Here is a 23985-nt window from a genome sequence, read left to right on the forward strand (position 1 = left end):
GAGCCGCCAGCTGTCCGCTGTCAGCCCAATCTGTTCCTGGAGCAATGGGAGCAGAAAGGCCGCGGGCGTCCGCCCCAGGGTCGGCCGCGGGCCGCGTGCCCCTGCGCGTGCCCGCCTTCTGCTGGCCGTGGGGGCCTTGCCTGGGCTGGAAGCAGGGGCCGCACGAGCCCCCGCAGCCCCAGCCGCATGGAATGGAGGTGCAGACAGGGCCTCCGGTCACCCTCCGCCACCCCGGCGGCCCGGCACACCGTCAGAGCCCAGAAGTGGAGTTTGAGAAAGTCCAGACCCTCACTGCCACCCTCCGCGGGGACAGGCTGGGCCCAGCGCCATTGGGCCCTGGAGCCCGGACCCCCGCCCCCCCCAGGCAGGGACCCGCCCAAGGTCACCAGACATGGTCAGGGCTGGGTCCCCCTCCCCAGCTCTGCGGCACCCTGGTCATCTTTGAGGGGCTGCTGCGAGGCCCAGCCTGCAGTGACAGCCGAGGAGGCCGGGTCTCCTGCAGTTTGCAAACGCTAAGTAATCTCGGTCTCATGACTGGAGTTAGCTCCTCTCAGCCCGCTTAAAGGGCCCGAGGCCTGGCTGCACTGCCCTCCCCTGCTTGCTCCCCCCACGTCCAGAGGGGGGGCTGAGGCCTGGCCCACAGAGCTGGAACCCTCATGTCCTTGGCTCACTTCCAAACCAACCTAACTCCTGGCATGGGATGCTCCCAAGCCTTGAGCACCCCTAGCTGGGATTGGCTCCCGGACAGCTCGTCACCGGTGAGTGGACGGGGCTGCAGAGGCCGTGAGTGCTTGCTGCTGACCCATGTCTCAGGACTTTGCTCTCAAGGGGTCCCCCGTGGAGGCCTGAACAGGGCCCACAGGCCACCCTCGCTCAGACCTCCCCCTCTAGACCTGTACTGCTGGTCCTGGCTTCGGTGGAGCCCAGGCCCAGCCTGCTGCCTGGAAATCCAGTTGTCCTTCTGCCGCTGGCCAGGCAGTCCAAGGCCCTGGGGCACGAATGTCAGCTGGCAGGCAGGAGGGGGGCTGCTCAGTCCCTCCCCCATCCCCTCAGGCTGTCCTAGTTCTCTGACTTCAAGCATTGTGAGTCGCTCAGAGCCAGTTCAAACCTAGCAAACGTTTTCTACCAGCCTGGCTGCCAGACTCCCACAGAAGGCATCCATTCCCGGCCCTTCCGCGCAGTCAAGTAGTTCCTGAAGCTTTACCTGACAACCGCTGCAGCCTTTAGCCCCCCTCTGGCCACCACCGCCAGCCTGTCACCCAGAGCCTCCCCGGCCGTTGGTCTGGTCTGTGTCCCAACTCCTCCTGCAGTCCTTCCTCCAGCCGGTGTCATGCGGGTCGGGGCGTCCAGGCTGACCTGTGAGTTCCTGCCACCTCCTTACCCCCATGGGATGGTGGCGCAGAGTGGGAGCGGGTGTGCTCTGTGCTTGCTGCCGGGCCGTGCCTCCTGCCCAGGGCTGGGGGGGCCGGGCACCCCGGTTGGCATCACAGCCTCCACACTGAGCTCCCAGGAGGTGCAGTGGTGGCAGAGTGGCACTGACCTGTCCCCAGTGCCGGAGTTGGTGGAACTTCTCTGCACCCAGACAGGAAATGTGAAACAAGTCCCCCCTCCAGGGGGCTGGGATTCACTCCCCAGAGCCCAGTGACGGACGCTGTCATTACCTGAGGGCTGCTTGGTGAGCGCCCAGGAAATGCCCAGTACCACTGCTCTTGGCTTTGGTGCCTGAAGGGACCTTCCATTCAGCATGGGTGCTGCTGCTCTGCCAGGCGCCGCTGTGGGACCTGGCCGTCTAAAGTTTGGTGTGAAGGGAGCCAGGAAGGTTGTTGAGCGCTCAGCCGCCCTCTGGTCTGTCCCACGGCACAGTTAGAGCAGAGCGTAGGCTCGTGCGTGCCACCCCACTGCGGTCAGGACATGGACAGGGCCCGAAGTCCCCACGAGCGCCTGTGTCCCCAGAGCCCCCCGCCCCGCCGTCCCGCCACTAGGGGAGATGCCCATCTCCTGTTCCCTCCTGTGGGACCTGGTCTCGGAGGTCGGATTTCCTGCTCCGACCCAGGGCTCCACGGACAGACCAGGCTCTGGCTATGCCTGAGTCTGGTTCCAGCTGCTGTTGCAAGCAGCCCCCCGGGGACTGCGGCCGCAGGCCCCCTCCAGCCCCGCCTTCCACCTCAGCTCTGTCGCCCTGCTCACTTGGCAGTTGTACCCGCTGTGCCCGCTCTGGATGGTGCTGTTGCTGGTGTGATGGCGTTGCTTCTTGGAGGAGGGGTGGAACCTCTCTGTGCTTCACCAGCCCTCCGCTTGTTGATGCGGCAGATTCTTGGGATGTTTCTGGCTGTTTGCATTCGTTTCCCTGAGGTGGATGCTGCCTCACCCACCCCACCCCACCCCCAGCCAGCTTGCGGCCTTCTCTGCCCCGGGATTGAGCTCGGGGCCTGTACTTGGTAGGCAGGCCCCTCCACCACTTAAACCCCCGGAAAGTTCTTAATTGAAGTAGTCAAAGCTGACTTCCACTTTACTCCTGACATTTTCTGTTGGACCGGGGTTTGCACTTGCAGGTTGGCAAGGCTGTTGTTTGCTGGCTGTAGGATGTTAATCCACCTGACTTGGCTTTTGTGTGACCTGAGGGAGGGTCTCTTTCTCCATCCTTCCCCTGGGAGGTGGCCTGGCACTGCTTATCAACATGACCATATTACCCCTGGCTGCACCCCTCTCCCAGCACCTGGATCCAGGGCCACAGGCTGTGGGCCCAGGACCCTCCTGCAGGGGTGAGTGACCAGGGCCAGCTGTGGGCCCAGGACCCTCCTGCAGGGGTGAGTGACCAGGGTCAGCTGTGGGCCTGGGACCCTCCTACAAGGTGAGTGACCAGGGTCAGCTGTGGGCCTGGGACCTCCTGCAGGGGTGAGTGGACAGGGTCAGCTGTGGGCCCAGGGACCCTCCTGCAGGGATGAGTGGACAGGGTCAGTGGAAGGGCCTCCCCCACCCAGCCACACCAGCTGCCACTCCTGCCAAACAGGTCCTGGGGCTGCAGGTCACGTGTCCGGCTGGCTGTAGGCAGGGCTGTGTGGGATTAAGCAGGGCTCAGGGTTTGTGGACCCACACGGCTGCTCTGGGAGCCCCAAGCCCGGAGCCCCGGGACGGAGAGGGAGCAGCGGCGACTCAGACCAGCAGGCTGTGGCCCCCACCCGAGCTCTGGAGCCAGGTAAGGCCAGGCATCCTGTCCCCAGCCAAGGTCTGGGGCAGGGCTGGAACGCGAGTCCCCCGGCAGGCTCCGTCTGTGTCTGGGGAAACTGGAGGAGCCGCTGGCTGCCTGCAGCAGCACGTGCCCACGCAGCCGCAGGGACCCCCCCCCAGTGTCCAGAGCCTGCCTGCTGAGTGGGGAGGCTGGCCCAGACCGAGACCCTCCCAGTGGCAGTGTCCAGTACTTAGCTGGCGCGGCTGGGACACCTCCGTGGTCCCAGCCCAGAAGAGGGGAAGGAGGTGCTCCTCGCGGAGCCCCTCACCGGGGACCTTGCAAAGTGAGGGTGATTCACCCATTTCACATAGGAGGAGGCTGAGGCTCTGAGAAAGGCCCGCCCAGGTCCTCTGCCGGCTTCCGGAAGCCGTGTTCTCTGGGGAGCAGGGCTGTTGTGCCCGGCCTCTGGAGAGATGTCGGAGAACAAAGAGCGGCCCCGGCAGTGGCCCCCAGCTTTGTGCCCGGGCAGCGTGCATTCTGGGCAGACAGCAGCTGCCCTGCCCTTCCGCCCCTGTGAGCTTCAGACCCGATGATGGAGGAAGCCCGGTGAGACCTGGCCGGCTTCGTACTTGCTCCCAACCTGTCTTTACGGGAGGGTTGGTCTCCAGGTCCCTTTGTCTGAAGGTCTGGTCGTGTCCTTTCCTGGGCCTGTGTGTGTTCACACCCATGGATTTAGTACTTTCTAGAAGTGCAGGCCCTTGGTATGCATTGCTCATACTGCGCTCGCCCCCCTCACCCTCGGTGAAGCACCCACCCCTGACCGCTGTGTCCCCGCGCTGGACCTCCACCCTGGGCGGCACGGGACCCAGGCTGCCACATTCCTTCGGAAGGCACACATATTTCTAGGCTCTGGCAACAGATTTCCCTCATCAGCAGGAATGGGGGGAGCTGTAGCCTGGCACCAGGCAAACACAAGGAGTTGAGAGCAGGAAGAACATAGAACAGCCTCTCTGTGCCCAGCGGAGGCCCAGGCCAGAGGCCAGCTCTCCACACCCAGCCTTAGCCCCAACGCCAGCAGGTCTGGGGACCTGGCTCATACCCAGCTTGGCTGCTAGTTGGCCACTGTGTGACCTTGAGCCAGTCCTGGCCTCTTCTGGACTCTTGACTCAGTCCTTGGGGCAGGGGGGTGGGGGGAGGATTTAGGATTCAAGCAAGCCACACTCCAACCTACCTGGCCAAAGCCCACCATGTGGGAATGTGCTCCCTGTGCCTTTAGACCTTTGTCACACTCTGAAGCCACTGACAGCCAGGTCAGGCCTGTGACTTGTGGGCCCGCAAGTGTCCTGTCTGTCTGTCTGTCTATGTCCACGTCTCCCAGAGGGGAGGGTGAGGCGTCAGCTATCCCCAGGGTCTGGGAAGGGTGGTTGCCATTCCTGCACACGGGCCTCCGAGCGCTCACAGGGACCACCAGCCTCTACAGAGAGAGCAGGATTGGCCTGGGGAGGTGGCCGGGACCCAGGGTTATTGGTGGCACAGAGCTGTATGTGGTGGTTTGGACAAGAGCAGTCAGCCCAAGCGCAGGGCCTGTGGGCCATCTCCACCAGAAGAGGGCGCTGCTTACTCTTGTACAAGGGCCAGCACGCCCATAGCAGCATCTGCTGATAAACAGAATTCCAGGCTCCTGGGCTTGCTGTGCTTAGTTTTCTAGAACGTTCTTCCAGGAGCTTTTCTAGAAGCCCCTGGGGAAGGAAACTCCTGACTCTTCCGGAGTAATCCACGCGAGCTGGGTCTAGCATCTAGGTAGGTGTAGCACTGAAGAACGTAGAGGGAATTTAGTCTTGTGCCTGTTTGTGGGGGCTGCAGACTGGCCTGCCTGGAGCAGACCTGGGCATCCACTCAGCTCTCCCCGACCGCCTCCTGCACAGACGCAGGCCCTGTGAACTCGTGGCAGCCTCCCGGCTCCCGCCCAGGGGAGCGGTGTGGGATTCCCGCCGCTCTGATGACGAGCTGCGTGTGACTCAGGCCCCCACAGCTGCTCGGGCTCTTGGATATGCCAGGCCTTGTGTAGGCTGTGGACGGCTGCTCCACGGGGCAGAAGAGGAGCATGCCCCCTCCCCTAGGTGTCTCCAGCGCGGGGAGGAGCAGTGTGTGCACATGCGCGTGCATGAGCATGTGCATGAGTGTGTGTGCGTGCCCAGGCCTGGCCGGGCCCCTGCACCAGCCCCTCACAGTGGCTGACCCACCAGCACGGAGCATCCCAGAGCGGGAGTGGGGCCTGCCTTTCCCGGTGCCCCCCAGCCAGCAAGCGCCCCAGGCTTCCCTGGAATGTGGCTGTCCGTGCCCGTCTGGGGCCTGCTGCAGCAGCTGTGCCCTGAGCTGCTTAAGCCAGCAAGCCAGTTCTGGGGACGGCTGGGTGAGGCGCAGCCGCCTCAGCACTGGGCCTGCAGCAGCAGCAGCCTGGCACCATGTCTGAGAACACCGGGGCTGAGGCTCAGCCTCCTGAGGCGGCTGGCACGCGGCGGCACCTCAGTGGAGCTGGCAGGGGCCGGGGAAGCGCTCTGCCCTCTCTCTTTCTTCGGTGTCAGCAGGCACGGGGCCGAGGCATGGCTGTGTGGGCTTGGGAGAGGCTTGAGAAGGTTCTGGAGGATTCTCAGTGGACCCTGAGCACCTGTGTTCAGACTTTGCCTGCCCTTTTCAGGGTGTTCTGTGGAACTTTCTAGAGGTGGCTGGCCTGTTGATAGGAGAGCACTTGTGTATTCTTTTTTTTTTTTTTAATGATTCAAGGGAATGGCCTTTGTTGTGGGCCTAGAGTTTCGGCTCAATTAAATCAATGGATTCAATTTACTTTTACATGGCTTTCCTATGACATTAGATAGGGCACTGTTAGGAAGAATTTTTGGGGGGTCCGGCCGTGGGGCTTGAACTCTGGGCCTGGGCACTGTCCCTCAGCTCTTCAGCTCAAGGCTAGCGCTCTACCACTTGAGCCACAGCACCACTTCCGGCTATTTTTCTTTTTGCTTATGTGGTACTGAGGAATCGAACCCAGGGCCTCATGCATGCAAGGCTAGCGCTTTACCACTGAGCCACCTTCCCAGCCCCAGCACTTGTATATTCTTGTGTTAAGAGAGAGGGTCAGTAAGCCAGGCACTCACGCCTGTCATCCCAGCTACTCGGGAGGCTGAGATCAAAGCCAGCCCGGCCAGGAAAGTCCAGAAGAAACTTATCTCCAATAAACTACTAAGAAAAAATTAGCTGGAAGTTGCGCTGTGGCTCAAGTGGTAGAGTACTAGCCTGGAGCACAAAGAGGCTCAGGGACAGTGCCCAGGTTTTGAGTTCAAGCCCCAGCACCAGCAAAAAAAAAAAAAAAAGAGATAGCACCATTGTAACTTTTCAATAGGGTAATCATGAGTAGATAGAGCCCCTGGAAACAATAAAGTATGTAAAGAGAGCTTGGGACCAAAAGTTTGGGTGTGTGTGTGTCTGTCTGTCAGTGAGGGAGAGAGAGAAAGAGCTGTTGGTGTAAAAGGACAACTACCAACGGTTTCAACAGTGGAGGGAGAGGGGGATTGTGGCAAAACTACTCTGCCTGTTTGTGACTTAGCTAACTGACCCCTGACCCCAGTGCCGCCTTGCCCCCCTCCCCCCCCCCCAGGGCTGTGTTGTCAGCTAAGGCTCTGGCTGCAGAGATGGCTGTCTGGAGGCTCCTCTCCCCAGCACACCCCCCTTCCCCCTCCCCATGAGCTACCTCTGCCTGCAACGCCCATATATGGAAACAGTCGTGGAGTTCATAGCTGGTTCTAGATGAATGGCATGTAACATGGAAACAGGCACTTAACGCCTAGTATCACTTTTTATTCTAACTCAGTTTGTATTTCTAACTCGTGTGTTTATTTGCATAGGTTACCACCCAGAGGCACAGGAGGGCATGTGGTTGGAAGTCCCCGATCTCGCTCCTGTCGGAGTGCTGGGGAATGGTGGGGCTTAGGGCAAAACAGTGCTGGTCTCCTGCCTGACTAGTTGTCTGTGGGTCTGTGTGTTGGGAGGGTCATATGTCTCCCTGTAGCAGTGTGGTCCCATGCATGACTGGAATCAAGTGATGGCCGGGCATCAGGCTGAGGGCAGGCTGCAGCGTGCCGAGAGCCAGCCCCCAGAGCAAGGGGAATTCTCCAAAGGGCTGCTCCACCTCGGCCTATCCAAGAGTGGGTCTGCGGGATGGCCCTGGTGGTCACAGTTGTCAGTGGTGTCCCTGTCCGTGTGGGCAGGCCGGGCAAACTGAATGCCCAGGACAAGGGCAAGGAATGGCACGGAGCGTGGGGCAGGGTGGTGGAGGGGACGTGCAAATGCAAATCACCCTTAACCAGGCTCGTAATTGCAGTGCAGGCACAGGCCCGGCTGTGGGGAACACGTTATTGTGTGCTTGTAATTATACATGACCTCCCCGCACTGCTACTAAATGCACACATCACTGTCGTTCCTGGAAGTCGCAGGAGAGCCCAGTGCTGCTGTGAGTTGTGTGGTGAGGAGGTGCTGGCCGGGCCTCCCCGCAGGGGCCGGCACGAGGCCTGCGGTGCTCGGCCGCGTGCATGCTCTTCTGTGGATTCCGGCTCCGTGGTCTTGAGGCAAGTCGTAGCCTCTGGGCCTCAGTTTGCTCCTGGCCTGAGAGAGGGCAGCAGCTAGGCTGTTTCCAGGGAGTGAAGAGGAAGCCTGGCTTCTGCTTCAGGTAGACCGAGTCACTACGCATTCCCGACGTTCATCCTCTCACTCTCACTCTTTCTGGTACTGGGGTTTGAACTCAGGACCTTGAGCTTGCTAGGCAGATGTTCTACCGCTTGAGCCACGCCCTCAGCCTTACTGTTAGTTGTTTTTCAGAAAGGGCCTTGCACTTTTTGCCCAAATCAGCCTTGGACCATGATCCTCCTAACTGTTGCTTCCTGCGTTGCTGAGTTTATAGGCTTGTACCTCCAGGCTCAGCTTGTCTGCTAACTGTTTGCCCAGGTGGCCTCGAATTGTGATCTTTTCGATCTCTACATCCCAAGTAGCTGGTGTTCGCCATGTAAGCGACCGCATTTGGCCTGATTGTGTTTCTTACTGCACCGAGTGTTCTCAGATGTCCGCCATTTACAGGCAGTGTTTCGGATGTGAAGACCAGGTCAGAGGTGGGGTGTGAAAGGTTTCCAGGTGGCCCGCTCCACACTCGATGATGGCACGTGGCGGGAACGGGGCCGTCCCTCCCGGTGAGCCTTCTCCCTTCCAGATCCATGTGGCCAGGGCGGACGCGTCTTCCCGTTACATTCCTTTATTATGCAGCACAGCACATCATCACCTTGCAAAGGGCATACACGGGCACCACGCCCCCCACTGTCCCCTGCCCCTGCCCCTGCAGCCCACATCCACAGCTGGTTTACATCTGAGTGTGTGCTCTGCTCTTTCCTCTCTTTGTTTCGCGAGGCCGGGCCTCGTGGCTTTGGAGCCAGTCCTTGCGCTGATCCAGTCCGGCCCTCTCTCCACCCCAGCCCCGCTGCTCTCCCACCGCCTCTTCCCTGCCGGTGTGAAGAGCACCCCTCCATTTTACCGGGGCTTACTGACATACCCAAGGCGGAGCTGGCGTCTGCGCAGCCGCCTGCCACAGACAGCAGTCGCCTCTGCAGCCTGTGGTTTTGTTGACTTCTTTTCATTCCCTCCGGGCTGAGGATGGCTGAGCCTCTATGGCATAGCTGTAAAGTCTGTCTGAGACAAACATGGGAACAGCCTGGGAAACTCCCCAGCACACCCGCCTCCCGGCAGCTTCCCGCCCTCCTGCCTGGACGGCCCTTCTCCCACGGGTCTCACCTAGATCCTGAGCAGGGCACCCTCTGCCCTGTCGGGACCCCCCTTCCCTGGGCTCTGCCAGGTAGCCCGACAGCACAGGGACCAGCTCACACGGGCAGCACCGGGTCACCCCAGGGGAGCAGACTTGACTCTGACCATCGCCAGCCAGGGTGCCGCAGTCCTCTGGACCGCGCTCGAGAAACCGCCGGTGAGGCGCAGAGAAGAGCTTCTGGCTGCACCCATCCTTGCACATGAGGGCAAGTTACCTGCCCTCGGGCAGGAAAACCAGCCCCCAGTGGTAGAATTGCTGTGAGGATTCTGGGAGCTTGTGCAAGGGGTGGCCCAGAGTCGGGCACTGCCCCCACTCCCCTGCCCCCCCAGGCCCAAAGTTGGGGTGCTGCCTCCACTCCCCTGCCCCCCCAGGCCCAGAGTCGGGGCGCTGCCTCCATTTCCCCCCCCCCCGCCCCATCCAGGCCCAGAGCCAGGTTTGCAGCAGAGGTGGTGTTTAAATCAATAACAAGAAGATGGCAGAATGGATGTTAACCGACTTAAGTGTAGCTGGCATCGCAGGGGCTCATGATAGCTTCCATTATGGGCAAAGCAGGCCTCCCCAGTGGGTGTTGTAAATAACGCTTCTGTTCATTACCTCGGAGGCCGCAGGCCTGGGCCTGGCACTGCGCGGTGCCGGTTCTTGGCTGTGAGCTTGGTATCTAGGCAGTTCCCTAAAGGCTACTTAGCACTGGAGCATGCTCAGGGTGCTCCCTGGGTTGGTAATGCCACAGGACAGCAGCCCTTGAAGCTTCCCGTTTCTAGGCCTCTCAACTTCTTTTTTTGTTGTTGCTTTTGACAGTCATGGGGCTCGAACTCTGGGCCTGGGAGCTGTCCCTGAGCTCTTCAGCCCAAGGCGAGCGCTCTACCACTTGAGCCACAGTGCCACTTTCGGTTTTCTGGTGGTTTATTGGAGATTAGAGTCTCACGGCCTTTCCTGCCTGGGTTGGCTTTGAACTGTGATCCTCAGACCTCCTGAGTAGCTAGGATGACAGGCGTGAGCCACGGGCGCCCAGCTGACCTTCAAACCTCTCCATCCACTCTGCCATGCTGACAGACCCCACTGAGCAAAGTCAGGAGGAAACAAAACACCTGTGACCCTGTTGCCTCTGATGGCCAGTCCCTTGTTTAGAAAGCCTCCAGCTGAGGCCGAGCCCTAGCCTCCAGGCACACAGGTTTAGGGTTGGTGCTCTCCTCACTTTTCTAGACTCAGTGGTGCACAGAGGGGTGTGAGAAGGGGGAGGGGGAGGGGAGCTTGAGCGGGCGCTGGGCTGGTGGAGGTGCGTGGCTTGCTGCCCCGCCCGGCCTGCTCAGCGCCGTCTGGAGGGAGGGGTAAGCCTGGCATGGGACGTGGCAGCCCCAGGTTCAGTTCTTCAGGCAGCTAACTGCTTGTGCTTAAGCCCTTCAGCCTCGTGAGCTGCACCCACCCCTGCATGAGGACAGCATCTTTCCCCACCCTCCAGAGCATGGGCACCTTCAATGAGATGATGCTTATACAGTGCTTAGTTCGGGGCCTGTGCCGATGAACATGGGCGGGGGAGTCTACCCTCATGGTTAATTAAGTTCATGGGGTCACTAGCATCATGGTTAATTAAGTTCACGGTTTGGTGGCTCAGATTTCTGAGGGGCTGGGTGCTTGGTGTGTGGCCTGTGTCTCAGTTTACCGGGAAGTGGAGGGTTGTTAAGGATTAAGTTCCATCGCTGTGCTGAGTGCCTCCTGCAGGCTGGGTATGGCGTGACAGCTCCCGCTGGAGAGGAGGGAGTCAGAAAACCCGACCAGCTGGCCAAAGTCCCCCTCCCTGCCCAGCGTTGCTGTGGCGCCCTCTGGCCACTGGTGGGGGCTGATGTGGGCAGGGGCGGGGCCGGGGACGCCACCCTGGAAGTGTGTAGAGGGGCGGCTTCAGGGAAGAGCCAGCACACAGACCCCATCACTTGCCTCCCTCCTCCCCCCTCCTGTCCTCAGCCCTGCAGCCCTGCCTGAGAGCGGCCAGGTGACAGCTGTCTGCCCGAGAGCCCCTCACCGCGCTTGCACTGGCTTTTATAATGCAGCCGATTGTGTAGAGCTCTGCCCCTGCCTTCAGGCCTAGCGGCCGTCTGGACCCATGTCCTGTCCTGAGCCAGTCCCTGGGACTTGCTCATATGCCTCGTCAGGTGTCTGTGAGGGGCTGAGGGTGGGGCCGGGAGGGCACACACAGCACCTGCCTGTAGTTCAGGCCCTGGCTGCCCGCACGGGGGTGGTGCGAGCCTCCTGAACAGCCGAGGAGTGTGAGCACGGGCCCATGTTTTGCTCTGCCTTTCGCAGCCGTGCTGAGTGTTCTGCCCGGGACTCCTGGGCTGAGCACCTGGCTCCCAGCACCAGTGTGTGTTTCCTGACTCTGTCCTGCTGTTTCAAACAGACTTCCCCCGGGGGGAGGGCTCCGCGGGCACCCACCCGCACTGTTGGAGGAGTCTTCCCCAGCCCCTCCTCAGTGCCTCTCTCCCCTGGCCACTTGGTGCCCAATTGAATCACTGCATTCTGCGCTGAGGGCCCTGGGGGGTCTGGCTGCAGGGGTGGAGATTTCCCCTAGGGGGCGTCACACACCCTGGTCTCTGGGACCTGACACTGACACTGCTCTGCGCCCCCACCACTGTGGCGCAGAAGCAGCCATTGGTAATACACACGCAAACGTGGTGCTTCCTTTCCAGTGAAACAGCAAAACAAAGATGGTGGCAGGCACAGGGCCATGTCTGGCTCTCAGCCAAAGGCCGGGCACCAGGGCGGACCAGGCCCACTGGTCTCAGCGCTGCTGGGTAGGACCCAGGCCCAGCTCTGCCCAGCACAATAACCCAGCCCATTGGAATGGGGAGGACACAGGCAGCCACCACGAGCGTGCAGGGAGTTTCTGACTCGGACTAGGGATCTGTATGGTAGCTTCCTGGCAAAAGATGGACTTGAACCTGAACCTCCCTCCAAGTCTCGGCTGTGCACTGGAACAGCAGGGAGTCTGCGGACCGAGGAAGACTTGGGTCTTAAGAAGCTTCACACTGGGCTGGGAAGGTGGCTTAGTGGTAGAGCACTGGCCTTGCATGCCTAAGGCCCTGGGTTCGATTCCTCAGCACCACATAAAGCAAAAAGAAAAAAGCCGGAAGTGGCCATGTGGCTCAAGTGGTAGAGTGCTAGCCTTGAGCTGAAGAGCTGAGGGACAGTGCCCAGGCCCTGAGTTCAGGCCCCACGACCGGACCCAAAAAAAAAAAAAAAAAAGAAGCTTCACACTGCTTGAAGTCCTGCGTGGTGTGGTGTGGTTCGGCATGTCATGGCACAGTGCGGGATGAAGTGGCACTGCGCGGCACTGTGTGGCGTGGGGTGGTGTGGCACAGAGTGGCAGTCAGGGAGGAAGTGTGAGTAGAGATCAGAGCTGGAGACGTGGCCCAAAGCCAGGCCAGGCCACGCCCACCTTGAGGCCAGCTTCAGGGAGGAACCAGACTTCACCCTGATGGGCTACCGAGGACCATGGCACATAGCTGGCTAAGGACAGTAGAGGGCTCTAGAAAGACTGAAAACTCTTGGAAAACAGGGATGAGGGCATGACTGAGTTGTTGCATATAAAATTGGCCAAAACATACAACGCAGGACACCACAGCAGAACTAACCATTTATTTCTATGGCTTGTTTTTTTTTGGTATCCTTCAGTCCCTCTTTTACATAAGCTCCTATTCATCCCTCAAAGCCCAACTCATCACTGGAACTACAGGGTCTTTCTCCCCCTGTCATAGCCTCTCAGACTGGGGGGGACACTTAGAAATTCTCTCTGTCAATTGAGGCCTCAGAAGACAGGGACAGGTAAGTGCTCATTAGTGCTTGCTAAATTACATAGCAGGGTGAATCAGCTAGATAGAGTGAATGCTGAGCCATACCTTGAGGAAATAGAGTTTCACAAGGTGAAGTAATTCACCCAAATGGAACATGGAACCATTCTGCCCCATCTTGTCACTGGGCAGGAAATGGTCCTTCTCTGCGCCCCTGCTGGCCCTCTCTCCTCCAAGAAAATAAGAGCATTCACAGATTCACAGACCTTACGGTGTATTCCACAGGCTAACAGAGAAACTCAGTGCTTTTCAAATCTGGGCAAGGGACTCTGTGGCCAAGACCGGGCCTGGAGTTCCTGGGGAATGGGGACTGCAGGGCTCTGTGGGTCGAGGGCTGAGCTGGGGGATCCTCTCAGTTCTACTTACATTGCTGGCGCTCCCCTCCCCCTCCCCCTTGCCTCCCTCCCCCATCCCTCCCCCCAGCATCACCACTTGGGGCTTCTGTACTTGTTTTTGTTTTGTTTTTTGGGGTCCGGTCGTGGGGCCTGAACTCTGCTCAAGGCTAGTGCTCTACCACTTGAGCCACAGCGCCACTTCCGGCTTTTTTCTTATGTGGTGCTGAGGACTCGAACCCAGGGCCTCCTGCGTGCGAGGCCACCTTCCCAGCCCTGCTTGCGCACTTGTAACACAGCAGAGGAACCCTGGGGCCTTGCAGGTGGGGTTTGATCGCGTGGCCCCGCCACCACACCCAGTGTTCTACCAGGACCAGAAAACGGGCCGACGGACCGGTTTCCTCCTGGTGAGATTCCGGGACGGCAGCTGCCCCGCGCGGCGCTCCTCGCCGAGAGGGCGGCCCGGGGCCCGGGGCGCGTGCGCCTGCGCGGCGGCGGGGCGGCTGAACTTGCCCTTGCACTTGTTGGTAGGCCCTGGCCGTGGGAGCCGAGCGTACGTGCCGGGCCGGAGGCCGGGCTGGCCCGCCCCGGCGGCGCCTGCGCGGCCCCGCCCCGGCCCCGCCCCTCCGGAGGGCCGGCCCCGCCCCCGGGCCCCGCCCCCTCCGGGCCACATTCCTCGGCCGGGCTCGCGCTGCGCCAGGCGGGCGGCGGCGGCGGGGCGGGCGCGGCCGTCCCGGGCTTCGGGCTCCGGGCTCCCAAGGGCCGGGAACGTGCGGGCGCCGGGCCCGGAGAGCCCGAGCGAGGGGTCGCGTGGCGAGCGGCCCGGGTCCCGGGCGCCGCGCCGCCATGTGGTGTCTGCACTGCCACTCGGAGCGGACCCAGTCCCTGCTGGAGCTGGAGCTGGACAGCGGGTGAGGCCGGGGCCGGGGCGGGCCGGGGCGGGCCGGGGCGGGCCGGGCGGGAGTGCGGCGCCGGGGGCCGAGGGAGGCCAGCTCCCGGCGGCGGCGGCGGGCAAGTGCACGGAAGTTGGCCCGGGAGGCCTCGGGGCCGGCGCCTCCTTCGCGGTCCTGGGGAGAGGGGGGCGGGGGGTGCGGGAGCAGCCCCGCGGGGAGGGGGGTGCGGGAGCAGCCAGCGGGGAGGGGGGTGCGGGAGCAGCCCCGCGAGGAGGGGGGTGCGGGGGGGGGTGCGGGAGCAGCCAGCGGGGAGGGGGGTGCGGGAGCAGCCCCGCGGGGAGGGGGGGCGGGAGCAGCCCCGCGAGGAGGGGGGTGCGGGGGGGTGCGGGAGCAGCCCCTCGGGGAGGGGGGGGCGGGGGGGTGCGGGAGCAGCCCCGCGGGGAGGGGGGAGTGCGGGGGGCGTGCGGGAGGAGGCCAGCCCAGGCCGCCCGTGTTTATGGGGAAGGGAGGGCGCGAGTGTGTGCCGGGAATATCGATCCCCTCTGCAGGCCCCTCTGGGGGAGCAGGGCGTGGGGCCGAGGGCCTTGGTGGACAAGCCGACTTGGCCGTATCCAGTCCCTTCCGGGGGCTACCGGCAGCTGTGCTCCGCCCCTCCCCACTCCAAGCCCAGGGCCCTGGGCCTCCGGCTCTTGGGGGGGGGGGCTCCCAAGGACCCAAGTGCTCCTGGCATGTGTGTGGAGGCTGGAGGAGCTGCAGCTGCAGGACCATCTGTCTGGGATGGGGCATCGGCTGAGACGGAAGGGGGGTCACAGTGTTTATATCCCACACATGCTCCCACCCCGTGCAGTTCGTCAGCTGTGCTGTGCAGAGTTGCGTCTGCATTCTGTTTGTGTGGTACCCACATCCTGCTGTTGCAGGAGAGCAAACAGGTGGGCATAAAGTCTACTCAGGACTAAAACTGCGGGGTGTACAGAGACCCTGTGGTGCAGCAGGGAGCTCAACACAGCCTTTATCTTGTGTGTGTGTGGTCGGCCTGGCGACCGCCAGCAGGTCCCGGCCGTAGTACTCGCTCCTCTGATCTGGAAAGGATGAGGGCTCTTCTCCTCCATCAGGACCTCCCCCGGGACCCAGTTCTGGGGAGCATGGCTGTGGTACCTCCTTTGCAGATGTCTCATCTGGCAGCCTGGGACCTAGCTGATGTAGGTCTTCAGCTGCAGGGAGTCCTGCGGGGTCTGAGCTACTGCCCCAGTCACAGCTGCGCCAGCTGTCCACTCAGGTTCAGCCGCTGTTTACCCATCAGCCTCAGAGTAGGTGGGGCTTAGTTGCTCAAGAGCCCCTGGTACATGGCTTTGTGGGAAGCCTGGAAAGCTGGACAGAATCTAGCATCCCTCGGTGTCAGGGGTGGGCCTGGCTGCTCCCTGGATCACAGAACCTTCAGGAGCCTGCTTGCTCCCCATCTACCCCACCTAAAGCCCTTCTACCCTGCTATCCCCTGCTTCCTAAATGCTCCTGACCCCAGCCTGTAAGGGATCCATGGTAGCGTCCAGCCAGCCTCACCACCCACAGGCTTCTGGAACAGCAGGTGGGCTGCTGACGTCCTGTGCCCTGATGCTGCACTGAGTGTGAGCCTGGCGGCAGTACAGGACCTTTGGTCCTGGTCCTCCCCTCGTCCCTGCTCAGCCAGTCAGGGGCCAGGACTGGACCAGAACTTCCCAAGGGGAGCCTGGAACAGGACCCGGCTGTTGTGGGGAAGAGTGGACCTCTGGAGGCCCCCACCAGGATTTCAAGCTTTTGCCCCAGGAAGTCGGACTATGAACTAGTTGTGCTAATATTTACACAGTTGAATAATGTGATGACTGGGCAGATGGGTGTTTCTGGAAGGGCTTTGCGAGCTCAGTGTCTGTGTGCGTGCATGCGCATGGGTGTGTGTGAGAGGTTTTATCTGGCTGCAGGAAGAGCTCTGAACCCGCGGGTTGTGGTTTGCAGGAGAATCCCTTCATTCAGGGCAGCAGGAAAGTAGGGCTTGGGGGAGGCAAACAGATGTTTTGTTTTTCAAATCTCAGCTCAGTTTTGTGAGTTTATACAAGTTACCGCGTCCCTTTGGGCCTGTTTCCCCGTCAGTGGTAGAGAATGGCGAGGGGTCTCAGAACGTGGTGGTCTTGCCAGGCTGGTCAGCCATGTGGCCTCCAGCTCCGGGCTGCCTTTGTTCCAGTCAGCGCTCTGCTTTTCCCGACTGCCAGCGACCACTGCGTTTTCTTCCTTCCTCTTTTGTAAATTTCCTTTGACTTCCTATGCTGCTTGGAATATCCGCCCAGTAAGCAGAGAGGTAGGGCAGCAACACAGCTTCAGTGGGTTGGGCCCCAGCTGTAGGCCTTGGAGATAGGCCCCCTCTTCCCCCCCTCGCCAGTGTGTGTTTGGTGAAGAGGATAAAGGCTGTTGAGTGTGATTTATCATTGATCCTCAAAAGCAAATCATGATGAGTTTAAAGGCCCTTGAGGCTCTTGAAGAATTAATTGGTGTGGCCTTGGAGGACCTGACTCTTCCCACTGTGTGAGCTGCTGCAGAGAGAAAATTGATGGCAATTATGGTGGAAGATATGGCACAGTGCCATCTGGACCTACCACTGCTCTCTTTCCTTCTTGCAGGAGTGTTCCTCCAAGGCCTGGGTCTGTGGCCTGTGCCCCACGCCTGCCTAGCGCTGTACCCGGTCACGTGTGCGGGTGAGAACCCACTCACCAAACTCGGGGCCTAGAGGAGCCCTTGGTTTTCTGGGGAGATGAGAGTGGTCCCAGGGCACCCAGACTTGCATTTCCTCTGCTCACACCATAAACACTTGCCGAGCACACCTACTTTGTGCAGGCCCTGGGCTAGCATGAGAGCCAAAGCTTAGTATTGTGAAACTGTACCGTCACTAGAGTCTAGGCTTGGGGCCACACTGACCCCTGGCCCCGCCTCTCCCAGCTGATGAATAGCTCCCTCTGAGCCTTTGTTTTTTCATCTTTGAAATGGAGCCAGAAGGAGCCCGGAGGTGCTGTGCAGCTCGGCTGGGCACTGAGTGGTAGCTGTTGTCACCTTTTTCCCTTTGGTGACAGATCCGCTGTGCTAAGCGGCTCCCCGGTGCCTCCTGGTTTGCTTTTGGCTGGTTCCTGGAGCTGAGGGTTGATTTCCAGCATGCACAAGGGAGCTCTGTCCTGAGTCCTCTCGGTCCCGCTTGAGTGTTTTTTCGACCTTGTTTGTACATGGCTGTGGCTTTTCTGCCCCTTCCTGGAAGGAACCATTTCTTCCATTTTATTTCTTTGGACTGAGGCTTCCTGCTTGAACTTCAGTTTGAACTTCAGGCCCAGGTGGAACCCCACTTGTAGAGAGATAGGAAGCAGCGACTGTGTTTGTTTTTTCCTCTCTACTCAAAGGTTAGCATAATCGTAGTGGTAATGGTAATGGTAATAATGGTAATAACAGCTCGGCTGCCCCTGACCGACACCTGTGTGAATGGCTGTGTTCTCAAGGCAGTTCATGAGGACGGGCTGTGTGCTCCCTAGGTTTCATGGTGGGTGGGAAGTGCCCAGGGTCCCCAACAGGAGGATCTGGAGCTGGGATCCACGCTCCCGCTGCCCGGCCGCAGGCTCTTTGCTCACCGCCAGCCTCTGCTTCCTCTGTGTCAGATCATCTTTGGCAGAATATGTCACCATCGTGAATGGGCCTGTTATCCTGAGGCCAGAATGCTCGCGTGTTAACCCCCCCCCCCCCCCCCCGTGCCGGCTCTCCTGGTGTCTGGTCTCCTTCCCCAGACCCCAAGAGTTGCAGGGACTCTGGCACCTGTCCTCGGCCCCAAGCTCTTGGGGCATTGTGGGTAGCATACTTCCTTTCTGTTTGCAGCTCAGGCTCTGTGTGAGGAGGGACTTGAGGGCAGAAGCTAGCCACCCCTTGACTGGCTTAGAGGACAAGCCTCGCGTGGAAACCCAAGGCCTGTGATGTCATTACAGACAAATGGGTGTGGGGCCTAGACTTGCTCCCATGGGAGGAAAGAGGATCTTACTAAACTAGGAAGTGTGGGAGAGTCCTCATCAGGGCAGGGCCGCCTCACGCTCACCCATGGAAGGGCCCAGGCGGGTTGGAGTCTGCCTCATTCTCTCCAGGGCCTGCTTTAAACATAGAAGCCAAGTGTTTGCTTTTGTCTCTGGCTGGACGGCTAGGTAGTGTTAGCATCAAATGCATTACTGCCTGACTTGTGTAAATGATGTCTTTAAAAAGCACAGTAAGCACTGAGTAGAGGTTAGTTATAATTGTTCTTATTTATTCTGGTTTTCCATAGTTATTCGTAAGCTTGGAAAGTCACACCTCCCTTAAGAGGAGGCTTTCCACAAAGCCTGGCCAGAGCTGGCCCTGACTGTTGGTAGTTCTGGCTGTCCACATCTGCACAAGTAGGCAGAGAGAGGATGTAGACTCCCGTGGTTAAAAGACAGATTCTGTACTCAGGCCAGCTACTTTCAAAACAAGAGCTTCTCCCATAGGGCACAAAGAGAAATGCCCTTGTCTGAAAACAAAGCAGTAACCCTTGTTTGGATGAGGCTAAGCATGGACTACTTTCAGGTGCTATAGCAGGTTTACACATGCAGCTCCAAACCCTGTTCCTCATCGACTTGGGGGTCTGGGCCTTCTCTTAGGCTTCCCGTGCCTCCGTTTCCCTGTTTGTCATAGGTACTCATTGGAGTTGGGGAGAGTCCCAGGCACTAATCCACATGAAGTGCTGGGCCAGTGTGTGGGAGCCACCTGACGGACCGCAGACTTGAGTGTGCCACGCCACCACCGTCCAAACAACCCACAGAGAAGCCGTCACTCTGCTGGGCATCAAAAAGTGGCACAGCAAGGGCTTTGGGGCCCAGGAGGAAGACCCAGGTGTGTGAGGAGCCCCGTGGGGCTGGGGGCGGAGAGCGCAGTGCCCAGCCCCACACGGGGACCGGTGCCCCACGCCGGGGAGCGGTGCAGCGGAATCTAGGACTCTTGAGTTGTGGCTGTGCTGAGCTCCTGCTGCCCAGGATGTGCTACTGCTGGCTCCTAACCCGGCTCAGAGCTCAGGACCTGACCTCCGTCACAGCCTGGGGTCCCTGGGTCTGTTGCTCTACCAATTCTCCAGACAGCCTTGTTGCCAGGGAGGACAGCTGCAGTTGCAGTGGATGGGAGGGGACAGGCAGGGCCGGAGAGCCCTGGTCCCAGGTCCACCCCTTTCTGGATGTGTGGCTGGGATGTGGAAGGTCCCCTCCACAAGCCACTGTCTTATCTGTCAGAGGGGGACTGCAGAAGGAGGGCGACAAGATATCTCACATAACAGGTGCCAGCACATGCCAGCAGGAGGGGACGCGACGTGGGTTTTGAAGGGTTGGAGCAACATAGCTGTTTTCAGTAGGCCTGAAGTTGGCTCAGGTTTGAGACTAGGGTGGGAATAGGCTACAGAATAAATACTGTAGTAGGTAGCACTCGGGTGACCTTTGAGTGTGACACGGTTACCTTATTGGAATCTCCCAAGAGCCCTGGGAAGCATCTTACAGACAGGGTGAACTGAGGCTAGAAAATGCATGTGAAGGACTGGAGCTTTGTGGAATGCTGGGGGGAGGAAGAGAGGAGGTCCTGTGGGATGGGAGCCCCAAGAGGCTGGGGGCAGTGGGTGGCGCTGTGCCTGGGGCTGCTGGTCCCACCTCCTGCTGCTGTGACCCCCTCCCCCACCTCCAAGAGGGCATCAGCCTGTGCAGGTATGCGTGCGCGTGTGTGACGTGGCTCAGGCTAGTACAGCAACATGCTTTACCAGCCATCCAGGACCCGAGTGTGTGATGTGCAGGACTTGGACTACTTTGGTTTTTCCCACTTAGTGAATATAGTGGGGTGTTCCCCGAAGATAGTGGACCTTGGTGTGTGGAGAGCAAGCTGTAGCTCTGTTTTCTCTAAATTTTTTGTGATAGAAATTTTCAAGCACATGCAGAGGTAGAGCAGATGATATAGTGGCCTCCTGGCCCCCACGTTATCTTTGGTTTTCTTTTTTTTTTTTTTCTGTTGGTCGTGGCGCTTGAACTCTGGCCTCGGCGCTGCCCCTCAGCTCTTCAGCTCAAGGCTAGTGCTCTACCACTTGAGCCACAGCGCCACTTCTGGTTTTCTGGTGGTTTATTGGAGCTAAGAGTTTCACAGACTTTCCTGCCCGGGCGATCCTCAGATCTCAGCCTCCTGAGCAGCTAGGATGACAGGTGTGAGCCGCCGGCGCCCGGCTTATCTTTGGTTTTTGTCAAGGCCCCATCCCACCAGCATCATTCTGCCTGTCACTGACGCTGCAGCACGCCATGAACAGCCTGCATTAGCTGGACTCCAGGAGCCCTAGGCTTGCGCTGCTCGCAGCCTGAGTGGTGTGTGACCCACCGGGGAAGCCAGGCCTGGAACTTGCTACTGGCGAGCAGGACTGTGGAGGCCTTGGAGGTGGGTTCCCAGTCCCCTGTCAGGTCAGGGTCCCCTGGGCCAGCCTGCCCCCCTTACCCCTCCCCTGCCAGGTGCTAGTTATCGTGGTACCGGCCACCTTCCCCTTGGTTGGGCTGTGGGTGGCTTTGGCAGTGGGGCCAGCCCCTGTCCCCCTTCCCCCCCAGTTTCCACATCACCTCAGCTTTGGATCCTCACAGCACCTCCAGTCCGGGTCTCGCAGGAGGCCTTGTACCTCCCTCCGAGCTCTGCTGCCGCCCTCCTGGCCTCCCGTGGCGCTGGGCTTGGACCCTGTGTGCAGTGTGTTCCTGCCTGGTGCCAACAAGGTTCAGCGCACGGGGCCCTCAACCGAGTTTCATCAGAAGCAAGCAGAGGTCACCCTAGTTCTGCCTGGGCCCAGCCTGAGCACCGCTGGTCACCCCCTCCTGAGCCCCAGTGCTGCTGCTGGGCTGGGCGTCCTGGCGCTTCCCACGGAGGCCAGCATGCTCCCCAAGGCCCTTTCCCACTAGCAAGCTCCCCACCCACAGCCCCCTGTGGCTCCTTGTCCCACGTGACCCGGACGTGGTGACCGCACCGCTCAAGGCTGGGAATCTGTGTGGTGTTGACCTGTAGGCCCTTCAGGCCATCCTGTGAGGTAGCTGCTGCTTCCACTTTATGACTGGGAGGCTGAGGCATGGAGAGGCCCATCACATAGGACGCCGGGGCCCTGGGCGCAGCGTGGGAGCTGTGGGAAGCTGGGGCAGCACCGCCTGCCCGAGCCTTTGTGTGCCTCAGGCCCCTGCTGTGTGTGACCGCGCAGGCAGATGGGCGCTGGTAACTGCTGATGCGTAGGAGCCTCGTGGGCAGACAGGGTGGGGGGCGTGCGTGACAGGCCAGGAGTGTGGCCTGCACCTCAGATGCAGTTGCTTCCCAGGCCTTCTGACACCTGTCTGCCTCTGTTCCTTCCTCTACATCAAAAAGATGGTCTAGCACAACCTTAGAAGTTCTCCGTAGGCTACACCCAGAGTGACTGCGTGGACACTGGATGCTGGGGGTCATAGTGTGACACTGTGGGGCCTCTGATTGCCACGCACAGACTGCCCAGGCTGGGGTGTAGAGTGGGGGCTTCGTGTATCGAAGCAGGGGTGGGCGCTCAGTTCTTCCTGTTCAGTACGGCTGTGTGCTTTGAAAAGGCCGATTGTCCTGGGCTGGGCACCGCACCCCTGGCCTGTAGGCTGGGCCGTGTGGCAGCCAGGCTGTGCGGCAGGCTTGTTTCTCCCCACCAATGCCCACACTCCCCAGGGCCGTCTCCCCAGCCCGCGCCTCCCGCCTGCCTCCCGGGGAGTCCCAGGGGCCCGGCCGGCCCTGTCTGCCAGAGCCTGCCACAGAGAGCTGCTTTATGCAAGCCCATTTTGTGCGTATGGAAATAACTAGAGGCCTCTGTATTTAATTTGGCTTCGCTGGGAGCATTTTTGGCTGTGTGTGTGTGTATGTGTGTGTATTCTGAAAAGTCTTTCTGAGGGAGCCCTGGGGTCGGAAGCTCTGGTCATCTTTGTGCAGTCAAAGCCAACAAGAGCTGCCCTGCTTAGCCAGCCGGGGTGGGGTGGAGGATGGGCTCCAGGAAATGGTGAGTGAAAGCAAGAAAGGAAGAGGGGAAGAGGCCAAGCCATCCTGGGCGAGGTTTGGCTGGGAGCAGATGTGTCAACTTTGGTCTCTAGACTCTGCAGGCAGAGTGGAAGGAGAGAGCCTGGGGACGGGCAGGGGGGGGGCGTGCCCGGCTGCGGCTCTTCTTGTTGTCTCCCCCCCCCCATGGAGCTCTGGACTGCACTCCTCCCATTGCTGTCCAGCGGCAGGCGTGTCTTTGCTGGACTCCACAGCGCCAGTGGGTGAGGGGGTGGGACAGCAGCCAGTGTCTGATGAGACTGTGGAGCCCGGAGAGGTCAGGTCACCTGCCCTGTCCTCAGCCTGGAAGTGGGGACACTCGAGTGGGTACCCGTGCTTCCCCCATCCGCCTCCTGGTGCCTCTGGAGCCATCTTTCCCCACACAGGCTGGCCTTGGCTTGGGCTTCACCCCCATGCTCCCCCTGAGAGTCTAGCTTGGAATAAACAGCAGCTCTCCAAGGGCTTTTAAATCGTATCCTGGCCCTGCAGATGCTGGCGTGAGGTGTGGCACTCACAGTCCGCGGTAGTGGATATGGTCCAAGGGATGAGCCTGTTTTGGTGGCGTGTCATACGGATCAAACGGAGGATCCAACTGTGAGGAAGCCTGAGCTTCCCACAGCCCCGCAGACACCTCCACTTCTTAAGTCCTGTCTCTTGGGACGTGGTGTTTTGATCAGGTTCTTGGAAATGACCGTCTTGCTCGCGATGCCCACAGAGGCCAGGCGGGAAGGTGATGCGCAGAGGCAGGCCATGGTGGGCAGGTGATGGGGGCAGTGACCGCGGCCGGTGTGTGACGCCGGCCCCGCCGTGCCCACACTCACATCCCCCCTCTAGAAAAGCTAGAATCCCAGATTTTCCATTTAACCTCTGGATGTTGAGATGTTGGTAATTTATTCCTGTTTTTGTATTATCTGTTGCAAGCAGGGTCTTGGGATAGCCCAGGCTGGCCTGAAACTATAGACCCTCCTTCCTCAGCCTCCTGGTTCAGGCCTCGCTACCATGCTGACTCATTCGAGTTTTATTCTGGTCACGTAGCATGCCGTGCAGACCTCCCTGGGCCAGGCCAGGCCGCCCGTCCACGTGTGGAGTCCATCATCCCGACGGCCGCGAGGCTCCTGGCCCACCCTGCCCAAGGTGGCGCTGGGAGAAGAGAGGGCTGTGTCCGGCGTCACAGCAGAGGCTGCCACTGTGGCTTTGGTTGCTAGAGGCTAGCTTGCTTCCCTGTGAGTGAGGCCTGCTGCCCTGTCTGGCGGTGGGGTCCCCAGGCTGTGGGGCTGTTCCCCAGGCAGCCGGGGCCTTCTGAAGGACTGACAGGCGTGGCACCTCACCAGACAGCCTGGGCTGGGCTCACTGGCGGGGCGTTTGTGTCAGCCCCCACCCGGAGCCTCCAGCCTCTCTGCCAGCTGGCTTGCAGCCTGTGTTGCTGGCTGTGCTTGCCAGCCTGTGGAGAGCTCTACTCCGACCTCCTGTCTCAGGCCCGCCGGGGCCCCGCCGAGCCTGGTGGGCCTCTCAGGACTGGGAGGCGGACAGCAGGCAGAAGGTGTCCTTGGAACAAGCCCATGGCCCCAGGGGATGGGCTGCCTTTGGGCCCCCCATCGTTCCTCAGTTTCTAAAGGCCTGAGTGGTGGGGTTCTGGGAGCCTCAGGCTTGCGTCTTTGTGTTGGAGGAGCTGGCAGCCACAGAACAGCACAGAGCGGAGGAGTGTATCGCAGGGCGGGGTCTCTGCGTGGCCCCGAGCGTGGCCCCTGTGTCTCCTTCTGTAGATCCGGTGCTCCCAAAAGCAGGCAGCAGA

The 23985-nt window shown here is 60.3% G+C and overlaps 1 protein-coding gene across 8 annotated transcripts in view; it reads left to right on the plus strand.

Annotated features, from left to right (window-relative positions):
- The window catches only part of LOC138824851 (IQ motif and SEC7 domain-containing protein 1), a 216901-nt gene that overhangs the window by 154848 nt on the left and 38068 nt on the right, over positions 1 to 23985 (plus strand). The window contains exon 1 of one of the 8 annotated variants that reach the window (XM_070019230.1): positions 13968 to 14114. The exons of 6 other annotated variants lie outside the window; for them this stretch is intronic. In XM_070019230.1, the coding sequence (XP_069875331.1) occupies positions 14050 to 14114 (65 nt within the window). In that variant the 5' untranslated portion in view covers positions 13968 to 14049. Of the gene's footprint in view, positions 1 to 13967; positions 14115 to 23985 lie in introns of those variants that run through there. One more of the 8 variants, XM_070019235.1, reaches the window with a different exon arrangement.

The sequence above is a fragment of the Dipodomys merriami genome, unplaced genomic scaffold (genome assembly GCF_024711535.1).
Source record: "Dipodomys merriami isolate MVZ:Mamm:240054 unplaced genomic scaffold, mDipMer1.0.p SCAF_13, whole genome shotgun sequence".
Classification (NCBI taxonomy): Eukaryota; Metazoa; Chordata; class Mammalia; order Rodentia; family Heteromyidae; genus Dipodomys; species Dipodomys merriami.